The 15,535-nt window shown below is 50.3% G+C and overlaps 5 protein-coding genes across 5 annotated transcripts; 4 read left to right on the top strand and 1 right to left on the bottom strand.

The window, feature by feature from the left end:
* Window positions 1–1,400: 1,400 nt before the first annotated feature.
* On the top strand, window positions 1,401–4,874 carry N7479_008900 (putative 1-phosphatidylinositol-4,5-bisphosphate phosphodiesterase Plc1; the record flags this gene model as incomplete). The annotated part of the gene is made up of 1 exon (XM_057256593.1): window positions 1,401–4,874. One exon carries the CDS (start codon window positions 1,401–1,403, stop codon window positions 4,872–4,874), a length of 3,474 nt encoding a protein of 1,157 aa, XP_057104051.1.
* A 2,274-nt stretch (window positions 4,875–7,148) lies between these two features.
* N7479_008899 (uncharacterized protein) lies at window positions 7,149–7,343 on the top strand (the record flags this gene model as incomplete). Its single annotated transcript, XM_057256592.1, has 1 exon — window positions 7,149–7,343. The coding sequence occupies one exon, from the start codon at window positions 7,149–7,151 to the stop codon at window positions 7,341–7,343; it is 195 nt and encodes a 64-aa protein (XP_057104050.1).
* A 259-nt stretch (window positions 7,344–7,602) lies between these two features.
* On the top strand, window positions 7,603–9,443 carry N7479_008898 (nucleobase cation symporter-1 family protein; the record flags this gene model as incomplete). The annotated part of the gene is made up of 3 exons (XM_057256591.1): window positions 7,603–7,702; window positions 7,803–7,873; window positions 7,932–9,443. 3 exons carry the CDS (start codon window positions 7,603–7,605, stop codon window positions 9,441–9,443), a joined length of 1,683 nt encoding a protein of 560 aa, XP_057104049.1.
* Window positions 9,444–10,033: 590 nt separating this feature from the next.
* Window positions 10,034–10,657, bottom strand: N7479_008897 (MICOS complex subunit MIC10; the record flags this gene model as incomplete). Its single annotated transcript, XM_057256590.1, has 3 exons — window positions 10,034–10,083; window positions 10,308–10,458; window positions 10,583–10,657. The coding sequence occupies 3 exons, from the start codon at window positions 10,655–10,657 to the stop codon at window positions 10,034–10,036; spliced, it is 276 nt and encodes a 91-aa protein (XP_057104048.1).
* Window positions 10,658–10,916: 259 nt separating this feature from the next.
* N7479_008896 (ribosome biogenesis protein URB2) lies at window positions 10,917–15,438 on the top strand (the record flags this gene model as incomplete). Its single annotated transcript, XM_057256589.1, has 2 exons — window positions 10,917–10,934; window positions 11,005–15,438. The coding sequence occupies 2 exons, from the start codon at window positions 10,917–10,919 to the stop codon at window positions 15,436–15,438; spliced, it is 4,452 nt and encodes a 1,483-aa protein (XP_057104047.1).
* Between the last annotated feature and the right edge of the window lie 97 nt (window positions 15,439–15,535).

Genomic DNA, 15,535 nt, shown 5'->3' with positions numbered 1-15,535 from the left:
ATTCATTGATTTAATTATTTTTCCTTTTTCCCTCTTCAACCCCGACTTTTCTTCAATTATCTCCCCTCTCTCATTGAAATCAGAGAGATATAACAAAAGTCTATACTCATACGATAAGGACAACGCAGGTCTTCTCCTTTTCGCCGCATGATAATCCAGAACTTCCGCAATTTAACCCACTCTCAACTCGCATACGGATTTAAGTGGCCACCACGTAACCGTGCAGCAACTGGATCAGCTCGCGGTGATCCTCCAAACGGCACTAAACAATCTAACATCAGCGAGCTCCCCAACTTGGCCCAGTCGCCGATTGCTCGCTTTTCCTCTTTCGACCGCCTGCATCTACTGCGCTGGCAACTTTCGCAATTCCCGATTTCCTCGCGTTCTCCTATCCTAGCTTCGTTGCGCCGGGGAAAAAAACTCCCTGCAATCTAGCACGGGTACTCCCTTCGCCTGCCGCATTGCTAGCCTTCAATCGCACCCAATCGCGCGCCGCCCTTGTCTGACTAGGACAATCCTTGACTCTTTGGTATTTTTTTTTATTGCTCTCGCCGTCCACCTCCACAAGTACCCAAAGGCTGGTTCTTGGGGCTCTTTCTTGAACTCTGGCAAAGATACGTACGTACGCATTGCATTCGGCCTTTGGCTCGCTTTGGCGCACGCCCTTCAATTTCGATCCGGTTCAGCGCGCCCCCTTCCCCGGTTCACTCGGTTATTCCACGTCCATATCACAACACCCCCCGCTTCTGGTGCAGAGCAGCAGCTTCCCCCACGCACCGGCAGATCGACACGCATAAGAGAGGGGTAGCATTGGTATAATTGGAAGGATATACAGAGAATCAGCCCGGTCTCTCTGAAAGCAGCAAGACGAGAACCCGCACTCCGCTTTCTTGAGGCTGGAGATCATTCCCCCGTCGATTTCATTTGTGACATCCATCCCAAGTGGTTAGCATCGGCCAAGAATATCCCTCGTGGGAGATTGGCCGTTGCACAGGGCCAGTGCCCTTTGCAATTGTTATCAGCTACTGTTTTTTTTTAATCGCTCAACTCTGTTGCGAAATTTTTTTCCCCCTTGAGCTGCTCTCTGGCAGGGCTCTCCGCATTGCACCCAATCCAGGCCAAGATGCAGCAGAGTTCAAGAACGGTGAACTTCTGCTGAGGACGTGGCTGAACGATAATTTTCTTACTGTGTCAGAATATTCTACTTTCTCTTTTGGCTCGGATCGCATAAAAATCCTGACAGGCGGCAGCCTTGCGAACCTTGACAGCAGGCCGGTCCCATACGCTGTTAACCATTCGTCCATTTCTGAGTCCAGGTGACTCGGACGTTGGCACGGTTTACCACAGGTTTAGATTTCCTCCTATCGACAGCTGAGCTGTCGTTTTGATAGATAGTCGTTATGGCGTATGCTACGACTACCTCACCGACACTGGATGCCGACACCCAATCCAACTTAAAACTTGCGACATCTCTCCCTCAATCGACTTCTTTACAACATGTTGTCACTTCTTTGCCATCTGGCCATCCCCCTTCTGCCGCGCCCTCTTTCACCTCTTCTCCAATCTCTACTCCCACCTCATCCTTCCCTGCTCCCGGCACACCCTATACTTTTACCCCTGCTGGCACTCCCCTACAGCCTGGCAACGAGGGATACTGTGGCAGAGTGAATGGTCCTTCCCTGCCTACGCCAGGCCCCTTTGAACTTGGCGAGTCCATGATGGCCGTTCCCGGAAATGCAAATACCTCTGGGTTCAATGACCCTGCTGTGTCCACCAAGACACCGGGCCTGATGCGACGAATCTCAAGAGGCGCCGCCAACAAACTCACTCGTAGGAGACAGTCTACGTCCCAAAATGACAAACGGGACCGCAGCACCGGCCCCATCATTATGCGCCGGCGCAGTGATAGCAAAACTGGTCCTCAACCTGTTCGAGACAACGCTCTTGAATCAAGTAACGAGGACGAAGCCGGCGAAGCCTTGGACAACCTGGGCCCTTGGGTTGGCTCTGAGGCATCCAGTCTTCGCAGCGAGAGTCGCATGAATATGACTCGCGAAGCTGGTCCCATTCCTGCCGTTGCCATTGCCCCCAAGATAGACTCTGCTGTCCAGCGAGGCACTGTGCTAACCAAGGTAACCAAGAAACGCAGGAAGCAAGTTCGCTTCTTCCTAGACCTAGATGCCGCCAAGGTTTTCTGGGATGTCTCTAACCCAGCCAAACGCTTCTATATCGACGATATCAAAGAAATCCGGGTCGGTGCTGACGCTCGCAACTACCGAGAAGAACACCAGATTCCGGAAGATTTGGAGCCCCGGTGGTTTACTATTGTCATTGCGGATTCTGACCGCTCTAAGGGCCGAGCGGTCAAAACCTTGCACCTCATCGCTCCTAGTGACCGTATTCTTGACCTGTGGATTACTACCCTTGAGCATATCTCTAGGTACAGAATCGATCTCATGTCTGGTCTGGCAGGTTCGAGTCAAAGCGAAGCGGTCCTGCAGGCCCACTGGCAGCGTGAGATGTCAAGACTCTTCCCGCAGGGTCCTCCTCCTGTAGAGGAGCAAAGTCTTGACCTCGCCGCTGTTGAGAAGGTCTGCCGCAGCTTGCATATCAACTGTTCCAAAAACATGCTTCGGGCACAATTCACTAAGGCCGACGCTGCCCGTAACGGCAAGTTAGATTTTTCCGAATTCAAGGACTTCCTTTTGCGTTTGAAGGAACGAAAGGATATAAAAGATATCTTCAAGCTTCACACCGCCAAACCAGAAGAAGGTATGACTCGAGAAGAGTTTCTTGCTTTCCTTCGTGATGTGCAAAAAGAAGATATCGAATCCGATCGGGTCTACTGGGCTGCACTGTTTGACAAGTACGTTCGGCGGGCTTCTAAATCTCGCACTCCTTCTGCAGAAGGATCCGAGCTCCCTCCACCTATGTCACGGATGACCCTAGATGCATTCGCCGCCTTCTTGTCTTCCTCCAGCAGCGGTGTCTACGCTTCACGTCCTCCCCAATCAAGATTCGACCGGCCGCTGAACGAATACTTCATCTCAAGCTCTCACAACACTTATCTCCTAGGCCGCCAAGTGGCCGGTGCGTCAAGCACTGAGGCTTACGTCAGCGCGCTTCAGCAGGGATGTCGCTGTGTCGAGATTGACTGCTGGGATGGCGCAGATGGGCGCCCCATCGTGTCTCACGGGCGCACTCTAACCACCAGTGTCCTCTTTGCCGATTGCATCACCGTCATCAACCGATACGCCTTCATCACGTGTGACTTCCCTCTCATTCTTTCTCTTGAGGTGCACTGCAATCCGGAACAGCAACTGGCAATGGTCAAGATTATGAAGGAGACATTCAAAGAACGCCTTATCCTTGAGCCCTTGATGACCAACTGCCATATCCTTCCGTCGCCCGAAGAGCTCAAGGGTCGTATTCTGGTTAAAGTTAAGACTTGTGACGAGACCCAATTTGATCCCCGCCAGGATGCTACCGGTTCCGTCGGCACCCACGGCCGCAAACGCAGTGCTAGTACACCATTTGTGCGACCGACGCTCCCTGATACGAACGCCCTGCCTCTTCCCTCACTCTCGAGTCCCCCTACAATAGGTCCCGTCGACAGCATCAGCCCTTTGATCTCGGATAGGCGTTCGCTTACTGCTACGAGCATGAGCAGTGCAACCGAAGACAGTGACGGAGCCCTAGTTTCTGTGCACACTGATAAGAAGAAGAAGCGACGTCAGAAAAGCAAGATTACCAAGCCTCTCTCTGACTTGGGTGTCTACACTCGTGGCTACAAGTGGCACAGCTTCTCGTCCCCAGAAAGCAGACGGTATAACCATATTTACTCGTTTGCCGAACGGTCTTTCGAGAGCATCTGTCAGAGTCACGACAACAAGGTTGCACTTGAAGCACACAACCGCAAATACCTCACCCGGGTGTATCCTTCCGGATTCCGACTCCGTTCATCCAACTTTGATCCGAACAAGTTCTGGCGCCGTGGCGTGCAGATGGCAGCGCTCAACTGGCAAACTTACGATATCGGCATGCAAATGAACCAGGCTATGTTCGCCGCTGGGACTGATCGTACTGGCTACATCCTCAAGCCCGAGAGCCTTCGCTTCCCAGCTGTTGATGGAAATCAGAAGCGCAAGATGGAGCGCAAGCTGGTTCGATTCTCCGTTGACGTCATCTCCGCACAACAACTCCCCCGTCCTCGCACTATCGGACAGGACGACAGCATCAACCCTTATGTCGAGATCGAGATGTTCAGTGCTGATGATCGTGGTCAAAGCTTCGTCCTCGGCGAAGGCGGTATGGATGCCTCTGCACGCAACGGTATGTCCGGTATCGGATATCCGCACCGGCGCCGCACCAAGATCGAGCAAAGCAATGGCTACAGCCCTGTTTTCAATGACAAGTTCAAGCTTTCGCTGGAAACTAAATACCCCGATCTCGTGTTCGTGCGATGGACTGTCTGGAGCTCAATGGACGGTCGGAGTGCAGGCAATAACAACAGCGTGCAGCTGGCCACTTTCACCGCCAAGCTTACGAGTCTCTCACAAGGTTACCGCTACTTACCTCTATACGATGCCAGCGGCGACCAGTACTTGTTCTCCACGCTTTTCTGTAAGATCTCAAAGGAAGATCCCATCTCTGTTCAGCGTCTGGACCTCGAAGAGCTCCGCGCCGAACGCATGGGTATTCTGCGCCAAATCGGCCAGACCGTCTTCAAGCGCTCTTCATCAGCCGAGCGCGAAAGGGATCAGGCACAGGATCGCAGTGACCCCCCAAGCCCCGAGGATAAGGAAGCAGGCTCTCCCAACCTGACACCCACTCTGTCAACAACGTCAAACTCATCATTATCATTCATGCAATGAGAATGTCATCACATCTTATCTCACCCATCTCTACCACAATAGCTTTGCGCTGGTCTCTCCTCCCATCTCTCTCCCGATCTGGAATCTTGTTCCCATCAATGTCAGCATCAACCAATGTTCCGGCGTTTGTCTTTCTACTGCATCATATCCCGCTCTTTGCTCTCATCTGTGTCTACCTACATTGTCGGACGTTTTATTTATTGCACCATTGCCATCCATACCCGTCACAGCGATACCCCCCAAGTTGCTTCAAGTTTTCTTTTTGTCATTTACCATGGGTAATCATCTTGTTTATCATCCTTGTTCTGTTATTTGTCTGCGACAAATCCGGAAACTGATCATCCGGTTATGTATTTGACTGGGAGATGTGTGTGTTCTTGTTTCATCCCATCTTTTTCATCCCTGTTTTTCTTCTGTTTATTTGGTCCAATTTAGGTCTTTTCTTTTCATCTTATCTCTTTTGTCGCGCTATGTGTCCGCATAGGATCTTTCGGGAACTCGGTTCTGTCATTCATCATCATCGTCATCATCGCATTTGAGGGAGTCAATCACATCGGGGAATATATACGTGGCTGGTTCACTGGAGCGACTCTTCTCATTCATCATATCCTTCATCGTCATAGCATAGGGTCTTGGGGTTTTTTTTCATTTTCAGGAGGCTCTTACAGTTGATCTGTCAATTCAATCATACACTCTTGCACTCACATACCACTTTTGTTTTATCTCAACATAATATTCGCGCGGAATGTACTATCGACCTTTTTGCTTTTGCTTTGTTTTCACGCGTCCTTCGAGGAAATATTAATTATGAATGTTAATTTGAAATAACTTTTATGTACAACATAGGTATATCCCATAGAAAAGGTACATAGAATCAACGACTTGCATTGGACCGAGTTTTAATAAGACCCGTGCGGTCCGATACCCAGTGGGGTTGGTGGGCAACGCATAGGGCCGATCTCGGGAGTATGTTGTATTGGTTTTTCCTTTTCTCCGTTTCCCCATTGGTTTAATATCCAAAGGTGTCTGGTTTTACCTATTGATCCTGAAAGCATAAACCTAAGTCTTTCGAGGTATATGCTCTTATTTGATCCTGGTGAGCAAGCATGAGATGTATCTGTGGATGGAATGGCGTATACAAAGGGCTTTCGCAGTCCGTGATCTATTGCCATATATTATTATATATTATTATGTAGCCGATGGCTGCCGGATCTTTGAGGATGTTCTGTGGGGCAGGACTTGACGCGCTGCTGGTTGCAGTAATAAAAAATATATTGGCTTCGTTTTTCGGGCGGGCAATACAAAATCTAGGAATTTGTCCAATATATGAAAGAACACATAGTAAACAAGTATGATATCATACGTACTGCTTTGCATACCCAAGATGTGACGGCCATATAGCTTTTGGCCTCATTGATATTGGTACATCAAACTTGGAAGCTCCCTATGGGTGGTGCTGAGTAGGTAGATAGTCCAAGCACAGCCCAACCCAACACTTCCTGCCAAGAAGAGACATAGTATATGGAAGCCTAGGAAAGATGCAAGGTGGGTATTCCATTCACTCGGGTGGTACAACAAGGGAAGGAAAATACCAGTGGAAAGAAGTCCTATGAAGACATTAGGGTTGGATCTATGACCAACAGTCGATCCTCTGTGCATCAATTTGAAGTGATAAAAGGATGACAAGCCGAGTGTTTAAACACATGAACTCATACAACGGTGCATACACCTATGCCGCTCATGTAGGACCCCGTGGGTTTGGATACAGGGACTTTGGCAAAATAAGGTATATCCATGTGAACCTCATATAATCCCCGGGGGGTCAAGTATATACTCCGTAGGCACCCATTCAATAATGTATACTTGCTGTTAATCCAGCCCCCCCCCCCCTTCCCCCCCAATTTTTTATATATAAGGACCCAGTCAGATAATGCATACCCGCCTAGCTGTCCATGGAAGCCCAGGGGATGGCACAACATCATGTCCACGGATCAGTAGCATAGATCTAGATGACCATGCAGCGTAACACATTAGCTGTAATTCCAATGCCCAGAGTATTGTCAATTTCATTGCCATGATCTATAAAGTAGCCAAGAGTCCCACACATTATATACAGGGAATGACAGTGGGACGGTAGTAGAGTGTCGTGGTAGTGAGTCTTGAAACACGTGATCTATTTTATTACTCGATCACATCGAGTCAGCGCCAAGATTTGTCTCTTCTATCTCCAGCTTTTCTCCATATCAAAGCATAGATTACGCTTAACCAATCACAATGCCCGCTAATATTTACTATGTGGAGGCGAAGTGGATATCAAGGCTGGCGACCTTTGGACTTTGTGCCGATAACGTCGGGTTTCTTGAATTCTTACTTGAAGCCATTCGGTCATTGGCCGTGATAGGCCTATACCCAGTTCAAGAGCCGACTCAGGCCATGCAAGTGCTTCCACCGCGAATGCTTGGCCAGTGACCCACAGCCAACTACTTGCTTATCTTCGGGGAAACAAGGATGACACTGGATGATTTGCCTGATTTGCCTATTTGGCCTGTCCGAGAACTATTTCCCACGTGGGCGAGCTTATATCACACCGATATCCCCCGTCTCTGTATCTCCTATTCTTTATCTTCAGCTTCCCCACAATACCCTTTAAATACTTTGTTTTGACCCTTAAACCATTGGACCATATTGAAAAAAAAAACTACACAAGCCTTCACACCCACTAGCCAACATGTCTAAACTCAAATGGATCCTCAAGAAGGCAGCCGTAGAGGAGGACACAGGACTCAGCAATGGCGAGATGATGTTGACCAACAATGATTTACGTCCAGGTGAGAGACTATCCAGGCTTATAGGATCTCAGGTCCTCGCCTTATTTATCACCCTCGTGGTCAACAAAGAACACAAAGACTGATGCAAATCGCACCACAGTCGAACCGGAACAACGCCAATGGAAATGGATTAACTTCATTGCTTTCTGGATTGCAGATTCGTTGAACATTGTCAGTATCTCTCCGGATGATTATGAAAGGCTAGTGTGGCATCTAACACAAAACATAGAACACATGGATGATCTCCTCGTCAATGATTGTCGACGGTCTCTCCTGGTGGCAATCCTGGATCTGTGTCTGGGTTGGATATTTCGTGGCTGCAGCTTTCGTCTGTCTAGTTGGACGAATTGGTGCTGTCTATCATATTTCCTTCCCCGTCACAGCTCGTGCGTCATTCGGAATCTGGGGCTCTTTATGGCCCGTCCTCAACCGTGTGGTGATGGCTATCATTTGGTATGGTGTGCAGGGCTACATCGGAGGCCAGTGTGTGACTTTGATGATCGAGGCCATTTGGCCGAGCTACCGGAACCTTCCCAATGGCCTCCCCGCCAGTGCTGGCATCGATACCAAGGATTTCGTCAGCTTCTTCTTGTTCTGGTTGCTCTCGCTTCCAGCCTTGTGGTTCCCGGTCCACAAGATCCGTCACTTGTTCACCGTCAAGGCAGTGTATTCTCCTATTGCTGCCTTCGCTTTCTTCGGCTGGGCCATCTCCCGTGCCAACGGTCTCGGTCCGATTATTCACCAGTCCAACACCGTCCACGGAAGCGACTTTTCATGGGCAATGGTGAAAGGAATCATGTCGTGCATTGGAAACTTCGCCGCACTTATCATGAACAACCCCGATTTCTCACGATTTGCCAGAACACCTAAAGACGCCTTCTGGTCCCAGCTACTTACCATTCCCTTCGGATTTGGTGTCACCTCATTCATTGGAATCATCGTGTCTTCCTCCTCAGCAGTGATCTTCAACGACGGCTACACATGGAACCCCCTCGACCTCCTCGGAAAATTCCTCGATGGAGCCAGTTCCGGTCAGCGCTTCGGTATCTTCGTCATCGCCACCGGATTTGCCCTAGCTCAGCTTGGAACAAACATTGCCGCCAACTCTATCTCAGCAGGAACTGACTTGGCTGCCCTGCTTCCCCGATACATGACCGTCCGACGCGGCAGTTACCTCTGCGCCATCATCGGTCTAGCTATGTGCCCATGGCACCTTGTCTCAGGCTCAAACAACTTTACAACTTACCTCTCCGCCTACTCTCTCTTCCTCTCCGCCATCGCCGGTGTCATGGTCTGTGACTACTACATCGTCCGTAAGGGCTTCCTGAACATGAAGGCTCTCTACAGTGCCAGCAAGACAGACCCCTACTACTTCACTGGCGGTTTCTCCTGGCGCGCATATGCCGCTTACCTCTGCGGTATCCTGGTCAACATCGTTGGCTTCGCCGGTGCTGTTGGATGCGATGTCCCTATCGGTGCTCAATATGTCTACAACATTAACTATTTCACCGGTTTCGGTGTTTCCTCTATCGTGTACTTCTGTCTGACGTGGTTCTATCCCATTCCAGAGACAAGTGCTACCTGGAACGAGGTTGATGTCGATGCTGAGGATATCTCCGTTGCATACGGAAAGGATCCCACTGATTTGGAGGCTCATGGGTATGCTGATCCGAGGTCGGTTGATGGTGCACTTGGCTTGGACTACAGGAAGGGTATGAGCTCTTCGGACAGGAAGATTTGAGCAGCTTGGGTCTTTTTTTCATGGGTGGCGTTTTTTGGGGCGTTGATTTTTGCTGGTGCTTTTACTATTGAGCGGGATTGAATATGTAATTAACTGCCTACCTGTGATATTTTTATGATGAGATGACAATAGACCGCTTCCTGGGTTTATAGGCTTCCAGAAATGGGCCACCTGGAAGATTTACTTTTTTATGACGCTTCCACTTTCAGAGTCTACGATTTTACTAATAATAAATTCTAGCAGCCTCTATACCTGTGAGGCAATTAATTCTCTCATGTTTGCATCATTCAAGTAGCTATGGGAGATATCAATGTACTCTTTTACAATTCGACTGTTTTTGAATTATGTCTTTGTTCTCTTATGGAACCAAGTCTAAAACTACTGAAGATAGGTGTTGGAAGTGAGTGCCAGGACATGTTTTTAAATCATGTTTCCTAATTCAAAAGACGGGGAAAACTCAAGGAAACATCTCGTTTGGTGTTGATGGTTTGTTTGGTGAATACCTGTATACCAATTCTTGGGCCGAAGACAACCATTCATTGACGGCCTCTTGCCTTCTGTACAATGTATCGTACACACTTGGAAGCTCTTTAACGGCGCAGTGCGTCTCTGATGGGGGAGTCACCACGGCGGAAGGAGGCTAAGTACAGGTTAGCTCAGTCATACTTGGATCTTGGAGATAGGCTCGGGGAAAAGCGGATATTCGGTTCACTGCTGAGGGGCCTGCAGAGCTCGATGCTGAGAAGATTACAGCAAAAAGCATCTGCCCAAGCTCAAGGAAGCTTATCCCACAGTGACCGGGAGCTCCAACACCCAAAAGTCTCTCTAAAAGCCGAACCAAATGAAATATAGATATGAACATACCATCAGCCTCTTCCCAAGCACGTCCGGCACCGAAGCCGAGACCAACCCACGCGGGCCAAGCTCTCCGCTTGAAGAGGAGAACGGAGAAGACAACACCGAAAGACAGACCGAGGGAGGACTTGATGATCACGGAGGAGATGGCGCGATCCCACTAGTTGAAGGTTAGCCACGGGTTCTCCCATGTTTGCTTCTAAACTGAGGCAATCGCCATATATATCAATAGTATTATTGTATATTGCGACACCTCTCATTCGAAGAACTCAGCTAGCTCATACCTTCTCGTTAAGCAAAGCCTCGCTGACGGGCTTGGTGGCGCGCGCGATCGGCCCGGATTCACTGGATTCAGCCATTGCGATAAATCTGTCGCAGAAGTAAGTACCAATTGAGCTGGAGCTAGATCCAAGGGCAAAACACGAACCAGTTGCAATGATGTGGAATTATAGAGGTAAAATAGAGGCGTGTGGAGTGCAAGGAGTTTGGGAGGTTCAGCGGACCGAGTCGATTCAGCCAAAGGCGGTCGGAGCAATCCGCGGTTTTTCTTGGTCTCTCTTTTTTTTTCTTCCTCGACAAGTAACCACCCACTCTCTCGAATAATTTGCTTTTTTCGAGATGCCGTCGATTGCGGAGGTAAGTCGAATGCTATATTGAAATCCTGTGTGTCTTTTTCCGGAAATCTAATGTGTTACCGCATCCACAGCGTCCGCGCTCATCGCAAGAGGCGCTACTCCGCCTCGAGAAGGGCACCGCCAGTCCGACAACCCAGATTCACGAAGCGGCACAGATTATCGGTGTGGATTTGACACTATGTGAAAGTCACCCGGAAGTTCACCGAGATTTTCAGATCCAAACAAACGCTACCCCGAAGGAGGAATGGGTTTTGCGATGGCTGTTGAAAAGACTGAGAAGTGGGAAGAACTATAGAGTGGACGCGGCTTCGTTCCTTTTATTACGCCAGCTCATCGACCTGATTTCGCCTAAGAACCTCGCTGCTATTCTGAAAGATCAGAAATTCCTATCTATTCTATGTGACACGTTCGAAGATTTGGAGGCCGATATCTTTTCTGGTCTGGGGAACGCGCTTGCAGCCCTCAGCTCTGACTCTGAGTCTAGTCACACACTGTCTGGATCCCCGACACCTGATGATCGCCGAGGAACCCAAGGGAAAAAACGCAAAAGAATGACAACTGAAAATGACGCAGACGCCATGGACGTGGACACGGACGAGCAGCGTCAGAACCCCGCAGCATGCTTCCTCACCTTCATCCGCGCCTTGGATTGTCTACACGGATTTGTGACACTTACACACCGCACAACAGGCACTGATGGCGTAGCAAACTCTCATTTGAAGCTTGCGCTGAGGGGCGAGCCCGAGGCTATCTCTATGCTCCTGGGCCGAGCATTCCGGGTAGCTGCAGTAGCGGCCAAGCAGTTCTCGCATGAGGGGAAAACAACCGATCTTCAGCACTTGCTGTACGTGTTCCCCTCAATCGTGGAACTGTGGGAATCGAGGTCTTACCGTGAAGATGATATGGACAACAAGTCCAGCAATGAATTTTTCGCTAGACATTGCTTCGCTCATGCGCTTAGGCTCCAGATCTGCCTGCGGTCTGCCAAACTCGACACCGACGAGCGAGCCACTCTCCTGCATGCGATTGAGCGCATTATTGCCCTTCATGTCTTGCTCCCCGCTCGTGCAGCATTCTTCGAGCGTGGAAGCTCTGGCATCGATTATTCCCAGGATGAGCCCGATTGGAGCTCGGTCAAACCAGTGACTGATACTTTCAGGCCGATCATTCGCGAGTTTGCTGTAGCCAAGGAAAACAAAGCAAGCAATGAAGCTTGCATGCATCCTTGGCGATCAGTGGAGCTTCTCCCTGAGCTTTTTGACAACGCCGTGCGTGCTGTTCCTAGGGATGTGTTCCGGAGGCAGACACACGAAGCTCCGTGGTTGGAGACTTTGTTCGTCGCTGTTGCAGAGCTAGCGTTCTCTACTGCAAAGGAGGAAGATTTCGCCACCTTTTCTTCCAAATTTATCTCGGTATTGGAGCAACTGCTTCAGGTAGCTCTCGACCGAAAGGTCGGTCTTTCTCTTCACACCATTCTAGCACATGCCAATTACACTGGTCTTTTCGAACAAGGCCTCGAGAAGGTCCAGTGGAATGTGACGGCTCTGTTTATCAGTCTTGGGGTTGATATTTTCCTGCCGAACTCCGGTTTGCGTGATTCGCGTAAGCTGCTTGATGCATTGCTCGACAAGATTCTATTACAGTGGCGCGAAACTGGTTCTCGGAAGCGGAAGGACTACGATATAATCAAGAATAAGGTTGTGCTGCCGTTGTTGCGAGGTTTCACTGCCGCAAGAGACCTGCCCACCTTCATGGAGATCTGGCACAACCAACTCGTTATTGTGGAGGAGGCTCGCCAGGATAACAGCAATTTGAGTCTATTCTCTGTTTGGGAAGACGATGAGTTGGCCGATGCTTACTCGGAGCTGATGCGAACCGCCCTCACCGAGGCGCATATTGCTGCCCAGATGCGTACCGCTGCTAGCGAGACGCGAGCTGAAAACGGCAAGTTTGCTGAAACTCCTCTGTCTTATGCCAAATTTGTTATCGTTGAGGCAAGCTTCCGTGGCCGGGTCTCGATGTTCCCAGAATCGGAAACGATCTTGACTTCTCTTCTGGAAACCATCACCTCTACTCTGTCGTCAAAGCAGGCTCTGCACTGGCGATGGCGTCTGTGGCGGTTGGTTCGAAATTTCCTAGAGAATAGCCTACAGTCAGCCGATAATGCCATGGCGAGTGCAATCATGCCATTGGTAGAAGTCGCCGCCAAGACTGTTCACCGTAACCACAAGGACCTTACCAAGGCTCAACTCGCTCCTCTCGAATCGTGGGAGGCTTACCGATTTGCAATTGTTGCAACCAAGGCACACGCTAGTGATGATCAGCTTGGCTCATTCGTTAAGGCCACCAAGGACGCCATAGAGCTCATTACCACTATCTCAACGAAGGACGCCAAAAAGTCGATTAAGGCACCCTGGAATGGCCGCACAGATACCGTGGATTCCAAAACAACCCTTGGCCTAGCTTACTTCCTGGCCCTTGTCAGAGTTCCCGAAGTCTGGGCTCTCATCTCCTCTGAGGATCGATCCCGTCTGTTCCGTCACATCCTGTCCCTAGCAGCCGCTCAATACCAATCGTCGTCGTTGCCCTTGGAGGCTGTTGCAGAAGAAGCAAAGTTCCTCCAGGCGTGGGCGAGCGTGGTCTGCCACGAATATATGCTCAACGCTCCCTTCATTGTCTCTGATCTTTCCCTCCTCCTCAACGAGAGCATCGAGCAAGACTCCTCCAATCGCAAACTGCTTATCGAGAGCTTGCAGAGGGTTCCGGCTCCGTTGATCACTCGGGGGCTGAGGACCACCATTCTGAACAAGTTGCAAAATGTTCTACTTCAACAGGATAGTTCTCCCGAAGTCACGATTGGAATGATCACGATGATGGCGAAATTGGCTGCCATGCCCAAATGTGATGCTACACTGACCAGCGACTGGGAGCCTATCTGGACTGCTGCTCGAGCTGTACCATTGAAAGGTACCGACCTCGACCTCCAGATCATGAAAGCCTTCCGAAGCCTTCACCGCGCAGTATCGGCCAAGCTCCTGGTTTTGTCTGATGATGACCGGAACAAGATGTTCAAGAAACTCTTTGCCCGGGCTTCGAAGCAAACCGCCAAAATGAAGCAGGTGGATCGGGATTCCATGGCCTGTTTCCTTTTGAGGTTGACCTTGTCAGAGCTCTGGGTTCACCGCAAGCAGCTACAGACAGCCTTCTCGGAGAAGGAACTTGCTGATTGTCGCGAGAAAGTGTTCGACTTCGTGTTGGCTGACATGAAACATGTCAAAGACCAGTGCAGGAAGCAGAAGTTGGAGGAGACAATCACCCTTATCAAGACCATCGATGCTCTAGAGGATTTCGAAGATCTAGCCACCGACAACGTCGAAGTGGAGAAGTTCCTATCCAATATTGACAATTACATGGATATGACCGTTGACTCGGAACCATCCCGATTAATCCGACGCCGTCTCCTTGCCACCAAGGGACCCGAGGAGAACATCGCTCAGCCAGTCCTTCAATGCGCCGAGACTCTTGCCCTCCAGTCTCTCTATGCCGAGGACCAGCAGCTCTTCATCCGGACCACCACCGAACGCTTCCACTCCATGACCGTGGAAAAGATCACCCAAACGATTTGCGAAGTCCGCGGACTTGGCCTGACTGGCGAAAATGCTGGCTACAGACTCCTTGTGCTCTACCTCGCCGTTTCCACACTCCCTCCCATCGAAGACAAAGAGAGCGCGACAGCACGCGAGATCTCCCTCCTCTGCACCTCCCTCTCCGAAGCCATCATCCAAAGCACCAGCATCGACCAATTCTGCTTCGCGTCCGAATGCCTGGATCTCCTCCTCCGCAACCACACCCGCAGCCTCACGCAATGCAACATCGACGGCATCCTCAGCGCGATCGCCAGTGCCTCCTCCAAAATCGGCCCCCAGATCTCCCCAGCCTACGCACCAACCATCTACACCCGTCTGTGCCGACTGATGGGCGTCGTCCTCAGCCTGCAACGTCTGAAGATCGGCGGCCGCTTCCATCTAGTGGTAAACGCCATGCAGCGTCTACTAGGCTGTCTCTTCGCGCGCTCCCGAAAACGCGGCCGCTCCCGCTTCCACCCTACCCTCTCGCAGCCATTCTGGCTCGCCCCGCTCGACGCATCACACGCTACATACTACACCCGTCTGCTCACCTCGCTGTGTGACCCTACTGTCTCGGCGGTCCTCCGTCCCCAGCCTGGTGCATCCCGTGAGGCCCTGACTGATCAGACGAAGAAGGCGAAGCGTATTGCAGGCCAGTACTTGCAGTATGTTATTATGGAGTATGCGCAGTGCTCGCTGCGTGGATCGTTGTCCCCCGAGGTCAAGGCTGCTATTTTGCCCGGCTTGTATGCGGCTTTGGATGTCACGTCGCGTGAGTCCATGCGTGCGCTCAATGCTGCGCTGGATGTCTCTGGTCGTGCGGTGTTCAAGTCGCTCTATGATGACTATGTGAAGTTTGGAAAGTGGAATAAGGGTTGATTGAGGTTTTGTGGGTAACTGTCCTTTCTTTGTATACTATCTTTTTTGCTTAAGAATCATGATATCCCCCAATGCATTGATGATCATCATATTTATT

Source organism: Penicillium vulpinum, assembly GCF_028829585.1.
Source record: "Penicillium vulpinum strain IBT 29486 chromosome Unknown utg000004l_segment0_segment0, whole genome shotgun sequence".
Classification (NCBI taxonomy): domain Eukaryota; kingdom Fungi; phylum Ascomycota; class Eurotiomycetes; order Eurotiales; family Aspergillaceae; genus Penicillium; species Penicillium vulpinum.
This window is presented reverse-complemented; position numbering and strand designations above follow the sequence as displayed.